At 38.8% G+C, this 16,209-nt stretch overlaps 1 protein-coding gene across 1 annotated transcript in view; it reads right to left on the bottom strand.

Moving 5' to 3' along the window:
- Positions 1 to 11,253, bottom strand: part of LOC103389749 (collagen alpha-1(XXVIII) chain-like) — a 24,025-nt gene extending 12,772 nt beyond the window's left edge. Inside the window, exons 1-11 of the mRNA XM_008325305.3 lie at positions 10,818 to 11,253; positions 10,563 to 10,729; positions 8,783 to 9,357; positions 5,407 to 5,427; positions 5,247 to 5,309; positions 3,906 to 3,959; positions 3,784 to 3,828; positions 3,480 to 3,506; positions 2,482 to 2,526; positions 2,351 to 2,395; positions 2,116 to 2,169 (exon numbers count right to left, since the gene is read on the bottom strand). Of these exons, the coding sequence (XP_008323527.1) occupies positions 2,116 to 2,169; positions 2,351 to 2,395; positions 2,482 to 2,526; positions 3,480 to 3,506; positions 3,784 to 3,828; positions 3,906 to 3,959; positions 5,247 to 5,309; positions 5,407 to 5,427; positions 8,783 to 9,357; positions 10,563 to 10,722 (1,089 nt within the window). The 5' untranslated portion in view covers positions 10,723 to 10,729; positions 10,818 to 11,253. The remainder of the gene's footprint in view (positions 1 to 2,115; positions 2,170 to 2,350; positions 2,396 to 2,481; positions 2,527 to 3,479; positions 3,507 to 3,783; positions 3,829 to 3,905; positions 3,960 to 5,246; positions 5,310 to 5,406; positions 5,428 to 8,782; positions 9,358 to 10,562; positions 10,730 to 10,817) is intronic.
- Between the last annotated feature and the right edge of the window lie 4,956 nt (positions 11,254 to 16,209).

Here is a 16,209-nt window from a genome sequence, read left to right as displayed (position 1 = left end):
ATAATTAGGGAGGGAAGAGTCAGTGGTGCGAGTTGATGGCAGAGACTGGCAGCTGTGGGACCACAGAGGAGGAACTGGTTGTAAAAAGTGAAGAAAGTAGAGGCAGGAACAAATAGGCTGACAAGTTAATAACAGAGCAGCTGCACCACAGGAGAGTCCAGAGTTTCACTGTTGACGGATCACTGTGGCAGGTCAAAATATTATTAATACTATTGATCACAATCAATCATGAGTAATCAAATTAAATCAGCTTTCATGATTATGATCAATACAATCTGTGTCAAGAAAACGATGTAAAACTCCAACTCAATTGAGTCGGTGGATTTGAATCATTATTATGCAGCTTGAATTTTTTTTTTTTTTTTAAATAAACTAAAAAAGCCCAACAATTACAATTAGCTTTGTAGAGAACAAAAAAAAAAAAACATAATGCTGGGAAATTATCAGCAAAACTATCAAAGTAGTCAAAGTTAGTAAAGAAAACAACTGTGGAAATATCTGAAGTTGGAAAAAGACTAGACAACAATATTGATGTTAGGCCAAACTTGTATGAATTATGTGCATTAATATCTTAATGTTTACCAAAAAATGAGCCCAATTAGCTGAACAATAGCTAACTGTTAGGTGAGAAATGTAGCTCAAATTAACTCGACTATCCAGGGCAAAACGCTTTTCAACGCTGTCCCAATGTTTCCTTGACACTTCCTCGATTTTTAGGAACATCCAGACTAAAAAAAACACTTCAGAAGAACAGTACCGTACCATCGACCCCTTTCACACATGGTGAACATAAATTCTCACCTGTGCAGTTACACAGGTTGGCAGAGGTTATTCGCCATGTTTGTGAATCATTGACCCATAAAAATTGCTCTAATTCAAACCAGCGGAGAACAGGCCTCGAGTGTCCGACCGACAGAGTCAGAGTCTGTCTGATATACAGTACATCTGGTTTGAGATCGTAACTCCACTCTGACGGATGGATTCAGACAGCAGAGGTGGAGGAGGTCAGGTTAGGGCTCTAAATGAATTCACTCATGGAGGAAAAAATAATGGGGTTAAAAAAACATGTTTTAGTTCCTTCTTTGGAACTAACATCTGTTCTTAGTGTTCCAGGACCATCTGGACATCCCGCAGTTCTTGGGAATTGAGGGAGATTTGAAGAAGAAATTGAAATCTTCATGCTGCATCGTTGGTTGTTTCTGGTGTCTTACTTTAAAAAAAAAAATCACAGGATGTAGCCTACAGGTTTATTATATTGTGAAGAGAAACCTTTTTTTTTTGACGTGTTCTATTTTCTAATCCCAAGGAATTTCCTCGGTGCTGAGGAACTTCTCTGAATACATTTTCTAGCCCAGCACTTACACTCATTTCAGTGAAAGTGCTATTGAGTGTCTGCCTCATAGACACCAACTGAAGCTGAGCCTCAGTAGGGTTTAATATGCTCCACTTCTATATGAACTGGGGAGAAAGAAAATCTGATCTGTAATGATAGAACCTTTGATAATATAAGAGGTATTATTTCAACATTTATTTGATGAAGAGGAAGCCGAATGTTCCAAGGTGAATGTCTTAGCACCTGTTCATGATCGAGGACATCAGCTGACATCCTCTGACCCACTGCTGCTGCACTCGATCGTTTCACTTCTCAAAGTACAGACATCGATGATTGCTGCTGATTAATCATCACGTGTGACATCAGACTCATCAGTGCTGCAGAACATAAGGTCTCACTGTATTTTAACACAAGTGGAGCCAGGCCTGATCTCATACAGTCCCAGGAGACCCATCCAGATCAGAACACGTCTCAGTGCCAGAAGTAAACTGTCAAACCTAATTCTGTCCACATGTTAATGGATCATCCATTGTGTTTTCACACAGACAATAACCAGTGCAGATGTTCGTCTGCCTCATACTCCGTCTATAACCGTGGTGGTCTCTGCAAACACAGCACCTCAGGGGATAAACAAGGGTTCCTGTCCCAACTCAAGGCCTTAGCTGAGGAGAAATGACTGGAATTCCAGGAGGGAATTAGGTCTTAATTATTTATAAACACATTTTTGTTCCCTGTGAGTAAATATGCACAATTATGTTTATCCAACACTGAAGAAAACGTACCTTTTTACCGATCACTCCTTCAGGTCCGACATCACCTGGGGGTCCAGGCAAACCCTGGAGTGGTAAAAAAAAACAAAAAACAATTGTTTGGTTACTGGAAATATTTTTTTTCATATCCTGCCAGTGCAATTATCCTGTAACTAAAGCTAAAATAAAAGCCCAAAATAGCTAAAAATGTAAAACCAACCAAACCATAGAAAAGGTTTGACTTTTTTAATTCTGAAGATTTTTTTACCTGCAGTCCACGGATTCCTCTGTTTCCTACGGGACCCTCAGGACCCTGTCAGAAAAACAAACGTAGTCGATGAGAATAATTCAATTTTAACATAGAATTATTGTAATTTAATTTAAATTTAAGACATAGACCTTCTCTCCTTTAACTCCAGGCGTTCCACACTCTCCTCGTTCTCCCTGAGACAAAATAAAATATTTTTTGAACAGCCAGGTTCGCTGATGCCGTGCATTTTGAATACTAGCAACATTCAAGTGGCTGTGAAACATATTTCAAATGTACTCCAAAAAAACTTTTTTATTTGGTGACTGGGGTCATTTGTGGCCCAGAGATATCTATCTGGCGAACATTTCATTTGATTTTTGCTAACTTTCAGTTTGTCCGCTTTTTCTAAAATGCCTCATTTTCAAATATCACTTGAGTTTATACTGAGGAAGCTTTTAGGGCAGAATATAAATCAATTCAAGAATTCAATTAGTCATAAGTTAGTTCAAGACTAAATGTGTTATTGTTTTGCTGTATTGTTGGCTAACATTCAAGAAAACATCTTGATTTGATTCTTGGATTAGTAATGCTTAGCCCTGTAGCTAACTGAAGCTAACTGGTTGGGATTTGTTTTCATTTGAGTCAATTTTTGTCTAAGTTCTGCTAACTGTAATTCAAAATTCAGGTTTTTGACATTATTTTTGCATATGAACTAATGAAGCTGTTAGCTTGACTAATCCATTGGCTAATTCTTATCTATTTATCACACCTGTTTGTAAATCTTTGATTTTATGGTAGTACTTATTTTTACGTTTTCACCAATAACTTTAGGTTGACAGTGTTAAACGACACTGGATACCAGATTATCTTTAGCTTACATCAGCTACTTTAGCAAAGCTGAGCTCTGAAGCTGAAGTGTTTCATAGACGTCTGAACTAGAGCCACTTTCAGACACATTCCACATGAAGACAGATGAAACAGCAGAACAAAGGACTGTGACTAGTGCGTGTGTGTGTGTGTGTGTGTGTGTACACATGCACACTGTGTCTGGAAAGTATAATTCTCTCTGTTGTGGATTTCACACAGCAGCATGGGAACAACGTACACAGGGACTTAGTAAAAACCCAGATCAAGATCCGTACAGTACCTTCTCTCCTTTGTATCCTGGTTTTCCCTGTGTGAACAAAACAGTTCCAGTGAGTCCAACAGTGAAGATCACCATCACTTTTAGCTATTGTTTTTGGCTAATTCTGAGCTGTATCTTAGGCCGGGTTTGAAGTATTTCTATTTTAACTTATTATATTTAATGGCTATCTTGTATCTGTCCTTTATTTTCCTCTGTGGAACACTTGGCTCCATCTGAATATACTGTATTTATCTTTTTGTCTTAGTTGAGTTTTTACTTAATTCAAATGATCATGTATCTATTTATTTGATTTGAATGATCTTACCTCTGCTCCTTCTCGACCTGGAAATCCACTCAATCCACTCTCACCCTAAAAGAAACAAATTACTTTCATCACTACGTTGATTTGTAACTTTTTATCTTTCATTTTTAGTGACTTCTTTTTACCTTATGACCTTTCGCACCAGGAATTCCATCCTCTCCAGGACGGCCTTTTTTACCCTGTAAGAAAAATGCTGATCGTGTGAATGTTTTTAGCTGTAGCTAATTTAATTTATAAAACGGTAATGCCTTTGAAGAAAACTATTTTTATTCATTATATAGAGAGAAATAATTGCCGTTGGATTGCCAAGCGGAGCCATTAAATCCATTAAAGTACAGTAATCCATAATGGACAAAGGCCAGTGAGTGTGGGAACAGGAAGTCTGGAGATCCGTCAGTGATGTCCCGCTGCTCCTGATGTCAAACAGCTTTTTGTTGGAGTTGCAGTAAAAGTTGGAAGTGGAATGAATTATTCTTCTCTGGTCTCATGAACACACATGAAAAACAACCCTGCCTATGATGTGGTTGAACTTTTCGATGTCATGAGAAGAACGTAGAAAGAAAACCCTCAGATACAGGCTCTTCCTCAGCGTGTGTCCTCACACAATCCCAGAAGCCTCTGGCTTCTCTTCCCACTGACACCATTCCGACCATTTCTGATCCGAATCCGTGTTAAGGCCTGTTCTCAGTAAACCTACAGAGGAATGTCAGGCATTTTAGGGTTTTTAACTTTCACTGCTGCAGGGAAACACCAGCCACTAAAGAGAATACGGTGATTTACTAAAGCTGACCCAAAAACCCCGGCAATTATTCAGTCACTTAGCATCAAGAGCAGCTCTGGAAGCTCTGATGTGGTTCTGTAGGAGTGATTGTCTCCCAGAAACACTGTCATCAAAGACTCGGCTCTGAACCTATTATGTGTCATTATGTTGATATTGATCTTTTCGTCTGTTTCGTTCTCAGTGACTTTGGCCACGTCTGATAAAAACTGCTGCAGAATTTCTTTTCTCAGTCCAGTTTCTTCTGCTGGAGTCACTCTGTCAGTCTGTGGCTTCACGGCCACTGTTGTTCCCCACAGTTCAGGAGGATGCTGTACAAACACCGTGACATGTCTGCCAGACTGTGGGGGGTTGTGTCATCCACCCAATCCAAACAGGCGAGAATTTTCATTGACAGTCTGCTCTCACGCTCCTGCTCCATAAGACCGTGGGACTACAGGTTATCTTCCCTGGCTGAAGAATCCAAAGACCCAGTTCCTGATTGTAAGTGAAAGTCTTTGGCTTCAAGGCTTTGCAGTTTGACAAGTCAAGTCATGGATGTCAAGGAAAAAAATGTATGCTTGACCTGCCAGCTATATGTCAAGACAAACTATTAGCCATGACCATACATTAGCCATGACAACTGTTAGCTGATACCATGGCTAGCAATGAAGTGTTAGCTTAAGACTTGTATGGGTCAGATACTCACAGGAGGTCCACTTAGTCCCCTCTCCCCCTTCTCACATGCACACTTGCTTTGGGCCAGAGGACACTACAAACAGAGATTAAAGGTTAAAGAAGAGTCAGACAGGTGTCATAGGGAAGACAAATGTGGCAATCTTCAGTCACAGCGCCATCTTCGGACTTACTCCTTCATCAGCCAGGGCCGTCTACAAAACAAGAACAGAAGAAAAACAGGGCAGTGGTTAGAACTGGTGAAGATGAAGATGAAGGTGGAGGTCAGACCTCACCAGGACACATTATCATCTCATGCTCTTCAGTCTTATCCTTTGTTTGCTTCCCATCTACCTTACTACTTAAATGCTTTCTTACCTTCCTACTGTACGTACCTGCTTGACATTCTTCTCATCTTTCTTCATTCATATTATCTTTCTACCTAGCCTCCTACCAACCACAGACTTACTTCACCTCTGAACCTAACATTTACATCAGCCTACAACCTGGTTTATTACCTTCTTACTTCCCTTCCCTTACTTTATTCCTTTCTAATTTGTCTCTTAATTACCTACAGCGTTGTCTACAAATCTTCCAAATTCCTGACATACTAGTGAGGGATGGCCCGATGTTAGCATATTATGTAATATCTATGTAAGAATCGTTTTCGTTTTTTCTTCTGATAATGAAAACCCGATAACCAATGTCTGGGTTTCCCCAAATGATGTGTGCCCTAAAATAGTTTTTGGGAAAAACGGCTGTATATTAAAGTGAAAGTCACTAGATGGCAGCATTGCAGCTCATTTAATGAACCCCATACTCAATAATAGATAAATATTACCAGGCCTGTATCAAAATTGAAAATTATGTTTTTGGACATAACACAATATTGGATATCTCTAATACTCCAGAATCTCTTTTTTGCCAAACATTTTTCTTACAAATTTACCCTGTTATGGAGTCTCTATTTTCTCTTGTGAGTGTGGGATTTTTCTAAGTATTCTGGTTTCAAAATAAGATTAGTTGTTTACTCTTAATTGACTGTAGGTGTAAACACGAGTGGAAGTGGTTGTTTGCCTTTATATGTGGCATTGTGATTGACAGTTCAACCATCCAGAGTGTAACCCAACCTCTCCTGATGGATGCTGGGATTTTTCTACCTGCCTCATTTGTCTTTGCTTTCCTACGATCCTACTGTATCTCCCTACTCACCATTCTAATGTCCTTCATCACTTCCTTCCTGCTGGTCTCTTTCCCATCATGTGGGCCACATCTGACTGTCTCTCTGTCATGCTGTACTTCCTTAAACACCATCAAGTCAACCATTCTGACCAAATCTCTCTTCTTCGCTTCTTTTTTCTTCAAAGCTGACCACACACTTTATTAAAGAGGGAAATTCCCCTCAGACCATATACAAACCATCTGTTTGGTTAAAGTCAGTAAACTTTTCTTTATAAAGCTTTTTTTTTTAAAAGCTTGTACAAAGATGAGCATAAATACAAAACATATGATGGCATTAGACCAGTGGTTTATAGGGGGGGGGGGTGTTGACCCTCTATTTTCATTTTATTACTGTTGTTCTGAGAGAATCACAGTTTGTGAGGAATTACAGTGTTATAAAGAGCGGTGATGTTTTAAAGCAAAGACTTCTTCAGATTTGTCAAATTTGCTGGAACCGTTTGGAAACCAATAATTTAGACAAACTGCAAACAGTAAAGAATGTTGTTATTTTCAGCTTCAACATTAGGTGTTTGTTTCTTAGTTACATAGCAGTCTTCTAAACTAATAACTAACAAACATAACTTTGAAAAAAATGTGTTAATGTGTTAAATGTTTTTCGATACTGTGAACAAAATGAACTTGATTTAAATTGTTTTTGCATCTCCATCAATAAAAGTACAGCCTGGATCCTTTTTTTGGCAGTAAATAATTTTAATGTGAAGATATTTTTGTTAGATTGTATAAATCCTTCAACAGTTTCATCGATAATGTGGTTTAATTATAGTGAGATATTGCATTTGGCTGACTTGATGTCATTAATGTGTTTCTGGTGCTCAGAAAATGTGCTCCCACTTGTGTACAGTAACGCACTGTAACCACTTCTACCTGTGAGTGTCTCTACATGTCTTTGGCATCTCAACAGCTGACTACCAGAGGGCAGATTGTTCTTCACTGTTACTTTATTAAAATGCAGGCCGGATTTGCCAAATGTTTTGAAATTTTAATGGCTTTGACCTCTTTATATAACCCAACAAGAACATCCGCTCAGCCGTTTTTGATTTCAGCCTCTGCCTTATCATTATTATTATCCTTCTGGCTTTTTCCGTCTCCTACACCTGCTGCCAAAACACCTCCATTCTCCTCACTCTCAAAGTCATAGCAATAAAAAAGAAAATGCCCCGTTCAAATCTCCATTTAAAGCTGTTGGATTCTAATCCGGCCACACATGTGTGAGGGGAAGCGAAACAACATTTATTTGAAGTCACTGCTCCAAAGCTGCTCAACGCTCTCACAGTGAAGGGATCCAAACATATGCTGCACATCGGCTCTCCCAGCCGAAAACGAGCTGTTGCTATGTTTCTACATGTGCTCCGCGTTAAAGCTGTGTGTGAAAATCCGATGCAGGAAGAAGGGAACGTTGGTGCACCAATCAGCACTCAAGCAGATCTTTGAAATTTCACTTTAAAACCAGTGTTGACAGGAGAGGCACCGACAGAAATGATGAAGAGAAAATGTTTAAGAGTCACATACTGAAGCTCACAACCAGGGTCTTAAGCAGCAGCAGCATCAATATGATCAGCAGCAGCTAGAGTTGAGACAGACTTTCATCTCCACAACAGGCAGAACCTGTGTTTCATAAAGAATCCTCAGAAGATGTTGAGGAAATAAACCTTCATCTCAGATGCTGTGGTCTGAAGAAACTTTTTGTGTTTTTTTCAGGTTCTCCTTTTTTGTCCACTGGCTACTTTAAGAAGCTACTGTTCTGGTTCATTTTTTTTTACAGTAATTCATAATTAAGAGGAGATGAATGGGGCTGGGGTCCTTTGCATTAATTCTCCACATGATCCAGAGCTGAGAGAATGTTTGTGATTAGATCAGACGTCTCCAACCACAGGTACTTTTGTTAATGAGGTTACTGGTCATTTTATGAGTCAGAGACACACTGTACAGCAGTGTTACACTGCAACTGGCAGTTACATCTAAAACTACACAAAATTACTGACATGCACAGACAGACTGAAAGAATATATACGGCTGTATTTACCACCTGCAGTAAGTGACTCAATTAATTCTCATTAAAATCAGATTCACCCATGTACCACTAAGGGGAGCCATATGTCCACTGTCTTGATGCACTTTATGACTCTTTTAATATTGGTCATCTCATTTTGAATGTACATGAAACCAGTTTGAGTCCCTCCTCTCAGGACCATTCAGTGAAAGAAAACTTATGATATACCGTATGTTGATTGGCCGATGAGGATTTGCTGTATATTTGTTTAGGACAAATCCTAAATCCTAATCCTCAAAATGACCAAAACTGATTGAAAAAAGTAAAAATTCACTCACAATCTCCTTCATGATTTTTGGTACGATGCCTTTGTCCTGCAGGTTGTGAAGATAGCGGGTAGCAGGTGAGCTAGCGATCAGTCTCAGCTGTGCCATGTTGGTTGCCTCGTTGGCCTCAGGGGTTATGCCAATGGTGAAGAAACGAATTCCCTGGTTCTTGGCATCGGCCACAGCTGAGAAGATGTCTGGGTTTCTGGGATGGGAGATACCATCGAAGAGCAGCACGGCCACCTTGATGCTGTTGGTGTTTGATTCCTCCAGGTAGATGCGAGTGAGGTTGGTGATGGCGTAGGTTGTGTAGGTGCCGTGGCCGATGTAGACGATGGGAGCGACGTGGGCCTTGAAGTTGTCTATGCCTCTCCACTGTTTGAAGGTCTGCTCCACGATGACGTGGCTGCTGTACTGCAGGAGCGCAGCACGGGAACTGAGGCCACGACCTGTCTGCAGCCGCAGGCCCTGAAGATGCTCCATCACATCTGTGACAAAGTTTTTCTCCTGAGCGTGGTTTTCCTTGGCACTTTCAGAGCTGTCGATCAGGAAGGAGATCTCCAGACCACAGTCCTCGTCGATCAGGGCTGAAAAGAGAAAAATGTACTGTATGAGCAGAAAAAACCAATGAGACATTACTGTTGGTGTGTTGGGCCACTTTTCCAGGTACCAGGTACTGAACCTGAAGCTCTTCCTAATCAACTCATGACTCATGACCTTTAATGACTGTGTGGACTTTCATCACGCTGTTGAAAAATTAGGTGATAGTTTTTACAACAAAGATGGAAATTTTCGCTGCCAAAAGTAGTCCAAATACTTTGGTACTGTATGGTCCATATTTCCTGGTACTAATACTGAGCTAAGCTAGCGCAGAGATAACGCGTGATGCAACATACAACAAAAAACATAAATCCATCCTGGAAATTCCCAAAAATCATAACTTTTTGGAAGAAGTTTTAGATCAGTGGTCTAAGGTGTCCCCAAGGTCAGACTTTGGTCCTGTCTGATTTGTGCTCTACAGGATCACGAATTTGACAAGTAATTTTGGAATAAATATAAAGGTAGATTGAAGATGTGATATAATCAAAGATAAATCATCTTGATCCCGTCAGAAATATGTCAGAGCAAGAGAAAGAAAATGTGCCGGAGGAAACAGGAGTGCGGTAGAATCAAATATTTGAGGAGTCAGTCAGTCACTCAGAAGATGAATGGTTGTGTCTGAGAGATAGCATCAGTCTGACTGCACTGCATCATCTTCACCTGTGGCGCTGAAAATTTCCACACTTTTCTCTGCTACAATTTTAAAGTTTCAAAGAGAGTTGCAACTTAATCAAAAGAGAGATGGTTACCTTTGAATTAGCCAAACAGCAAACTGACTGTCAAACATACAGCTGATTATGGCACAGATAAATGGCAAATTTAAAGAAAAACTGTCAATAGATTAAGCTAATTATTAATCACATTATAAATTATAGTTCATCCAAAGTTGCTTAATACTAGCAAAACATGGCAAAATATATACAAAAAAGAAGAAAACTCAAACATTTGCCGTACGGCAGCAATGTAGGAGAAGCAGGTCAAAATAAATATAAATTTAATATTAAAAAATATAATTTTTAATGGTAGCAGCAGACCTTAAAGTTAGCCAAAGTAGCTAATGTGGCTAGTGGAGCATAGTATTTGCAGCTGTGTTAAATTGTTTCATGGTCTATAAAATGGATTTGTTTTTAAAAAAGGAGCCAAAACAAATGGTGCCATTATAACCAGTTCAAACTACTGGATTCGGACTCACATTTGCTAATTTGTGGAATAGAATTGGTTGAATGCAGTTTATTCTTCTTCTTTGGTATCACCACCTCCTCCTCATAATCTTCTTCATAATCCTGAGCCTGAAAACAGTGTGGCCCCCAGAGGAGGAGCATCAGCAGGAGCCCCAGTCGTGAGGGGCCCATGACTCTCCTAGGAGAAACGTGGAGACACACACAAAGATTTTCACCTTTCATTTCCATCTACAGAGAACAGAGAAATGCAAATGTTCAAAACTCACAGTTCTGCTGACTCAGATTTACAACCTGATCTTCTGGCAGTGATTTAGACCCAAAATTGAAAAACCAAAAATTCTTCTTCCAGTGTTGTTATAAGTCCGAGCCCTTTAGGTTCAAAGTCATGGAGAGTTTGTGGAGTTGGAGCGACAGCAGTGAAGGACCGGCCTGATTTTGAAAGTCCTGAGCCAAAGTGTGGAACCATTCTGTGTTCAGTCAATGAAGAGAGGGAACAGCCCTTTTTTTTTAAAGATCACTCCCATTTTTGGGTGAAGTGTGTGTGAGAGAAATCCCGTAGCAGGACAGGACTGAGCACGCACACACACTTTTTCAGAACATCTTTTTTTCATCCAGGTTTTTATTTAAAGCAGACACAGTAAAAGGATCCTCTGGGAAAAATCATTTCAATTGGTCTGTAACGCTAGAACTCTGATACAGGTTGATGTCATCTTACTGACAGAAAAGTTATATTTTAGACATGCTTAATTTATGAGGTTCTTATATATCATATCATACGGCAGCTTCAACTGCAGCTGAGGAGGTCCCTATCTAACATTTCCAAACGCTACAACTACAAAAACTACTAAAAAACCTGCACAATGGATATTCTTCCTTCTCTAATGTTGATCTTTTAACATTAGATCCAACAGATGAAATACAGTACATCTGATCATCTGCAGCAGTTTAGGGGGATAAAGGACAGAATTTTATTTATTTATATTTGTGAAAGTGATGTGTGTTGGCTAACCACAGGTTGATGACAGAGAAAAGAAAATGACATTTAATAGTTAGCTAACCATTGCCTTTCTATTAATTTCTGTTCTGGGTTATTATAGATAATTTTCTTGCACCGACAAGTTAATATTATTGGGAAGAAACCAAAGGTCATATCGGATCATAATCATAATCTTAATCATAGCCTTGCAGATCACGTCAATATTTTCCATCCCCTATTATTTTCTTTTCTTGTACAGACTTTCTGGACCAGACGTTTTGTTTTTCTTTTACCTTCAGGCAACACACCTTGCAAAGACAACATTCCAGGTTCCACCTGTGGCAACAACTGGAGCATGTGGTTTATTTTCTCTGTGGTTTTGATTTACTGTAAACATACGAGGCCTGGAGCCTAAATGCAATAAAGTTCTTTTCTATAGCTTTTTACTTTTTGCGTTAGCAACACGAAGATAATAGTCATTATCAAAAATAATACATTCAATACATTCAAAAATATGTTACATAATAAAAATCTTGGGATTTTTTTTCATGAAAATTGCAATAAAAATGTACTTTTAGTTTTTTAAATCTGCTCTTTGAAATGAAACTTCATGATTAGAATGAATATTTCACAGGAAGAGAAGCTGAAGGTTTTCTCTTGACTGGCATCCCTCTGATGATGACACTTCTGATTTTTTAAAGATAGTCTCACTGCAGTTAGAGTTACACATTTGTTACACATTTGAATACTACGTCCGTCCACGCGGCATCCAAAGACACAGACTGTGTCAAAATGAATTTTCTCTGTGTAAACTCAGATTGTGTAGATTAACAGAACACTGTCTCTTCAAAGCCAGATGTGAGAGAGAATTATTCAGAGTCATTGCCATGAAAACCTATTCTTACTGTTAGCACAGAGGAAAAGTCTCGTATATCCAGAAAATGGTTATTGTTCTCGTTTCCTGTCATCGTAAAATCCCACGCAACAGTCTGTGACCATAAAATGCTGGGGTACAATCACATTCTGACGACCAGTCTGTGTGTGTGTGTGTGTGTGTGTGTGTGTGTGTGTGTGTGTGTGTGTTTTATGGCCTTCTCTGTGACTAAAAAGCAAGGACAGGTGAGCTGTCAGTCAAGAATGTTCTGTTTGACAGATGGACCAACTCAGAGAAGCCTCGACTCCGTCTGCTTCATGTAGCGTGTTGCTTTAGCAGAGCAAAGACTCATGGGAAATATTCTATTGTTTGAAACTAGTCTTCATGGGAAAACTTGTCACTTTTGTGTCTGATCTAAGAGCTTAGAGACTTTGTTCAAGGTCAAGGCACAGAGAGAGGGCTCCTCCCTCTCCCCAGAACCTCCAGGTTGTTCTTTGATGAAGCCGAGGGCAGACATTTTGTACATTTCAGTCCAGTTCCAGGGGAGATCCAGTCCATTCAGAATCTTCTCCACACTTGATGCTCTTCAGGCCTGCACTTTGGTTTAACTCACTCCACAGGATTTTCTATTCATTTTACTCAGTATAAATTGCGTTATGATTTTCAGTGTTAATGAGTGAATACTTCCCTAAAAGAGGATGGAAAACCAAACCATGAGACTCCACGTATTTCCCCAGCGCCTGCAGGTATCCTTCCTGTGACATTTCATTTTTATGAGGCTAAACTTGTTCTTTTAATCTCTGGTTACAGTACAGAGGCAAACCCAACTATTAGAAATCACAAGAGGGATTCTTTTATTCCTCTTCCAGAAAAGATTGTTAAAAAAATGTTTTACAGCTCATCGGCCACAGAGCAATCTGAAAGGAATGAGGGCTGAAGAGGAAGTATATATTTTGTTTTACGTAACCTGGGTGTAAAAACCTCAAACAAACACCTAAAAAAAGGGAAATAGTGGAAGAGAAAGAGAATGAAACATATTTAATCCTGGTGTACATGGGTTTGAGTGATTTGACATTATTTATAATGTTAATGTTTTTATTTCCATCTAAGAGACAGATATTCAACTGTAGTGTGTAGCAGAGCGTGATGTCCCGTTTTTATTACGTATCTAGAAGCAACTGTTGTCCTGTCATTGACAATAATTATTTCACAAAATGTCTCTTTTTTCTGTGAAGTTTTAGCTCTCCTTTAACTGTAACTTAATGAATATGGAGAGATTATTGCTTGGCTAGATTTTTCTCCCTTCACCATATATATGTGACTGCCCACAGCCAATGTCTTCACTGTGATTATTACCTATCTCTGGTACAGTATAATTCTGATTTCAATTTTGGCCATATATTTAGCTCTCTTTTGATAACTTCTGACCGGCTAACGTCAATCTTTGATCACCTTACTTTTTTATGCCTTACTTTTCCCATTAGCTCCTTCTAATGTGATTTCCTACCTGTCTCTTGCTAACTTTTGGATATCTTGAGTAAGTAGTATTTTGAGGGTAATTGTCTCATATCCTCCAGGGTTCTAAGACTGGGTCACACCATGGGTCCTCATTAATTTTGGTGATAGATAAAGTAAGTTAAAATAGGAAGCACAGCAGCTCCTGCTGAGTTTGAATTTGTCCGTTCTTGTCTTTTTTTTTGCCTCTCGTTCTTCTGTGAACTCATTTGGTCCAATCACTGAGCTGCACCCAGACTCAAAGGGCTGGAGATGTCAAATGACCTCACCATCATGTCTGCCTTACAGGACGTTTCACTGTAGTGTAAAAACAATATGGAGAAGGACTCACAGATGGTTGTATCTCTTTTTTTGGTACAGCTATAGCTCTTTTCTCTCTAAGGATTCATCACTTTATAATTTGTTAAAAATCTTTCAGCTGAGACTGTTTCTTCAAACTCGCATTTTGTTGCTATTTTCCATTTTTTACTCTCTTGCTGATAGCATTCAGATACGTTTTAGGAACTTCTCTGCTGTTATTGGTTCAGTTCCTTGTAATGACATGTATAATGTCTGACCCTGTGTTTGTTGCTCATATTACAGACAAACATGTCTGATTTGCTACTAAAGTCTGGCTGGACATTTTACACAGAGGTTATTTAAATAATACTGTGTTAACATAGTGCTAATATATACTTATACTATGATGTATGTGCTCATTATTTATATTTTACACGGGCATTACCCTGATCAGCTGCATACTTTTGTTTTCTTTGTGGTGAACACACGTGTGACAATTTAGTGTTGACCCTGGCACATCAGCACACATAAAGCAAATGGACCGATGAAACGAAGTAATCTGCTGCAGTCATCATTCGTCTCACTTCACTTCAGGGCATTTATTCAGTGCTTAATTCAACTATGTGCTGTGTTTGCACAGACCAGTGGAGATGTGTCTGCACCTGTAGACCTGTGGGTTTGGAGGTTTATATTCAACCCATCTATAGTCATTTTATTAACATCCAACACATGCAGTACAATACTTTTTAAGCCTTTTCTACATGATACTAAAGTATACAGTGGTGGTTCCAAGGGAGAACACGAGAGGTGCCACTAATCTCCTAGGTGCCTAATCTCAGTTAAAGTAAAGTGTGTTTGACCATTATAGTGTATATTTTGTTACATGGAAAACAAGTGAGAAACGTACATGTTATAGATTGTGTATAAAGTCTAGAAAAAATTGAAAAATTTGAGTGCAAATAAGATTTTTCTGTGTACCCTATATAATGTAAAACTGTGATCGAATCAGTTAATATATTACTGCCACATGTTGCCCCCCTCCCCTCCCAAAAAAAAAATCAATTGTTTCTAACTTGTGAATGTTTTCCTAGATCTCCTTCTAAAAGTAGATGAGACAATTTGATCTGCTCAATGCCATTTTGCCAAATGACAGAAAGGCGAGTCTGCAGTCTGCAGTTAAAACACTAGATGTCATCAAATTTAATCCTGGGTGTTTCATGTTACGAAAGCATAAAAATTGAAGATTTGACATATTAGAAAATCTAACCATGTGGTGGAGAGAAATAAAAAATACAGCTATTGTTAGCTATTGCTAAGGAAGGTTGACGGTTTTGAAGGAAGTGCTTTGAATTTAAACCGACATAAATCTGACGTATAAAACTCATTATTTCCTTTCTCTTGGTATAACACTGCCATCTAGTGTACATTCAGTTGATCTACCACTTTAATTCGGGCTTATTTGATTTTCCGACCTTGTTTTTACTTAAATTTTTGTAGTAGTCCTTTTTCCTGCTGCTTACGCTGCAGACACAGTTGCAGACTATAAATTAGTTTTATATCAATCCGCACTTTTTAACATTTTAACAACTTAAAACTATCGTGAGCCAAATAATTTTAATTATACGTGTTTTATATACACAGTAAAAGTAGTAAAATGGCAATACTAGGAGTAGTCGTAGTAGTAGTAGTAGTGGTGGTGGTGGTGGTAGTAGTAGTTGTTATTGTAGAAGTAGTGTGATATTTTGATTTTATTTTATATTTTTAGTAAACGATCAAACATAGGTAAAGTTTGGCCGGAAATTAGAGAAGGTAATTTGATATATTTTACTACGAATAATAAAAATTGACTGAGTACATTTAATAATGAACAGCTCTGAATGTCCACGTTAACCTTTAATACGGAATGTCTTTGGTCAGAAGGAACTGTTATGTAGAACAGCATCCCGGTCATGTCTTCGCATGCGCGGAACTAGCGTAACGTCACGCGCATGCGTGGTAGAAATAGGTTCTCATT

Source organism: Cynoglossus semilaevis, chromosome 14 (genome assembly GCF_000523025.1).
Source record: "Cynoglossus semilaevis isolate Cse_v1.0 chromosome 14, Cse_v1.0, whole genome shotgun sequence".
Lineage (NCBI taxonomy): Eukaryota > Metazoa > Chordata > Actinopteri > Pleuronectiformes > Cynoglossidae > Cynoglossus > Cynoglossus semilaevis.
Note: the sequence above shows the minus strand (reverse complement) of the source record. Positions and strands in the feature narration are given on the sequence as shown.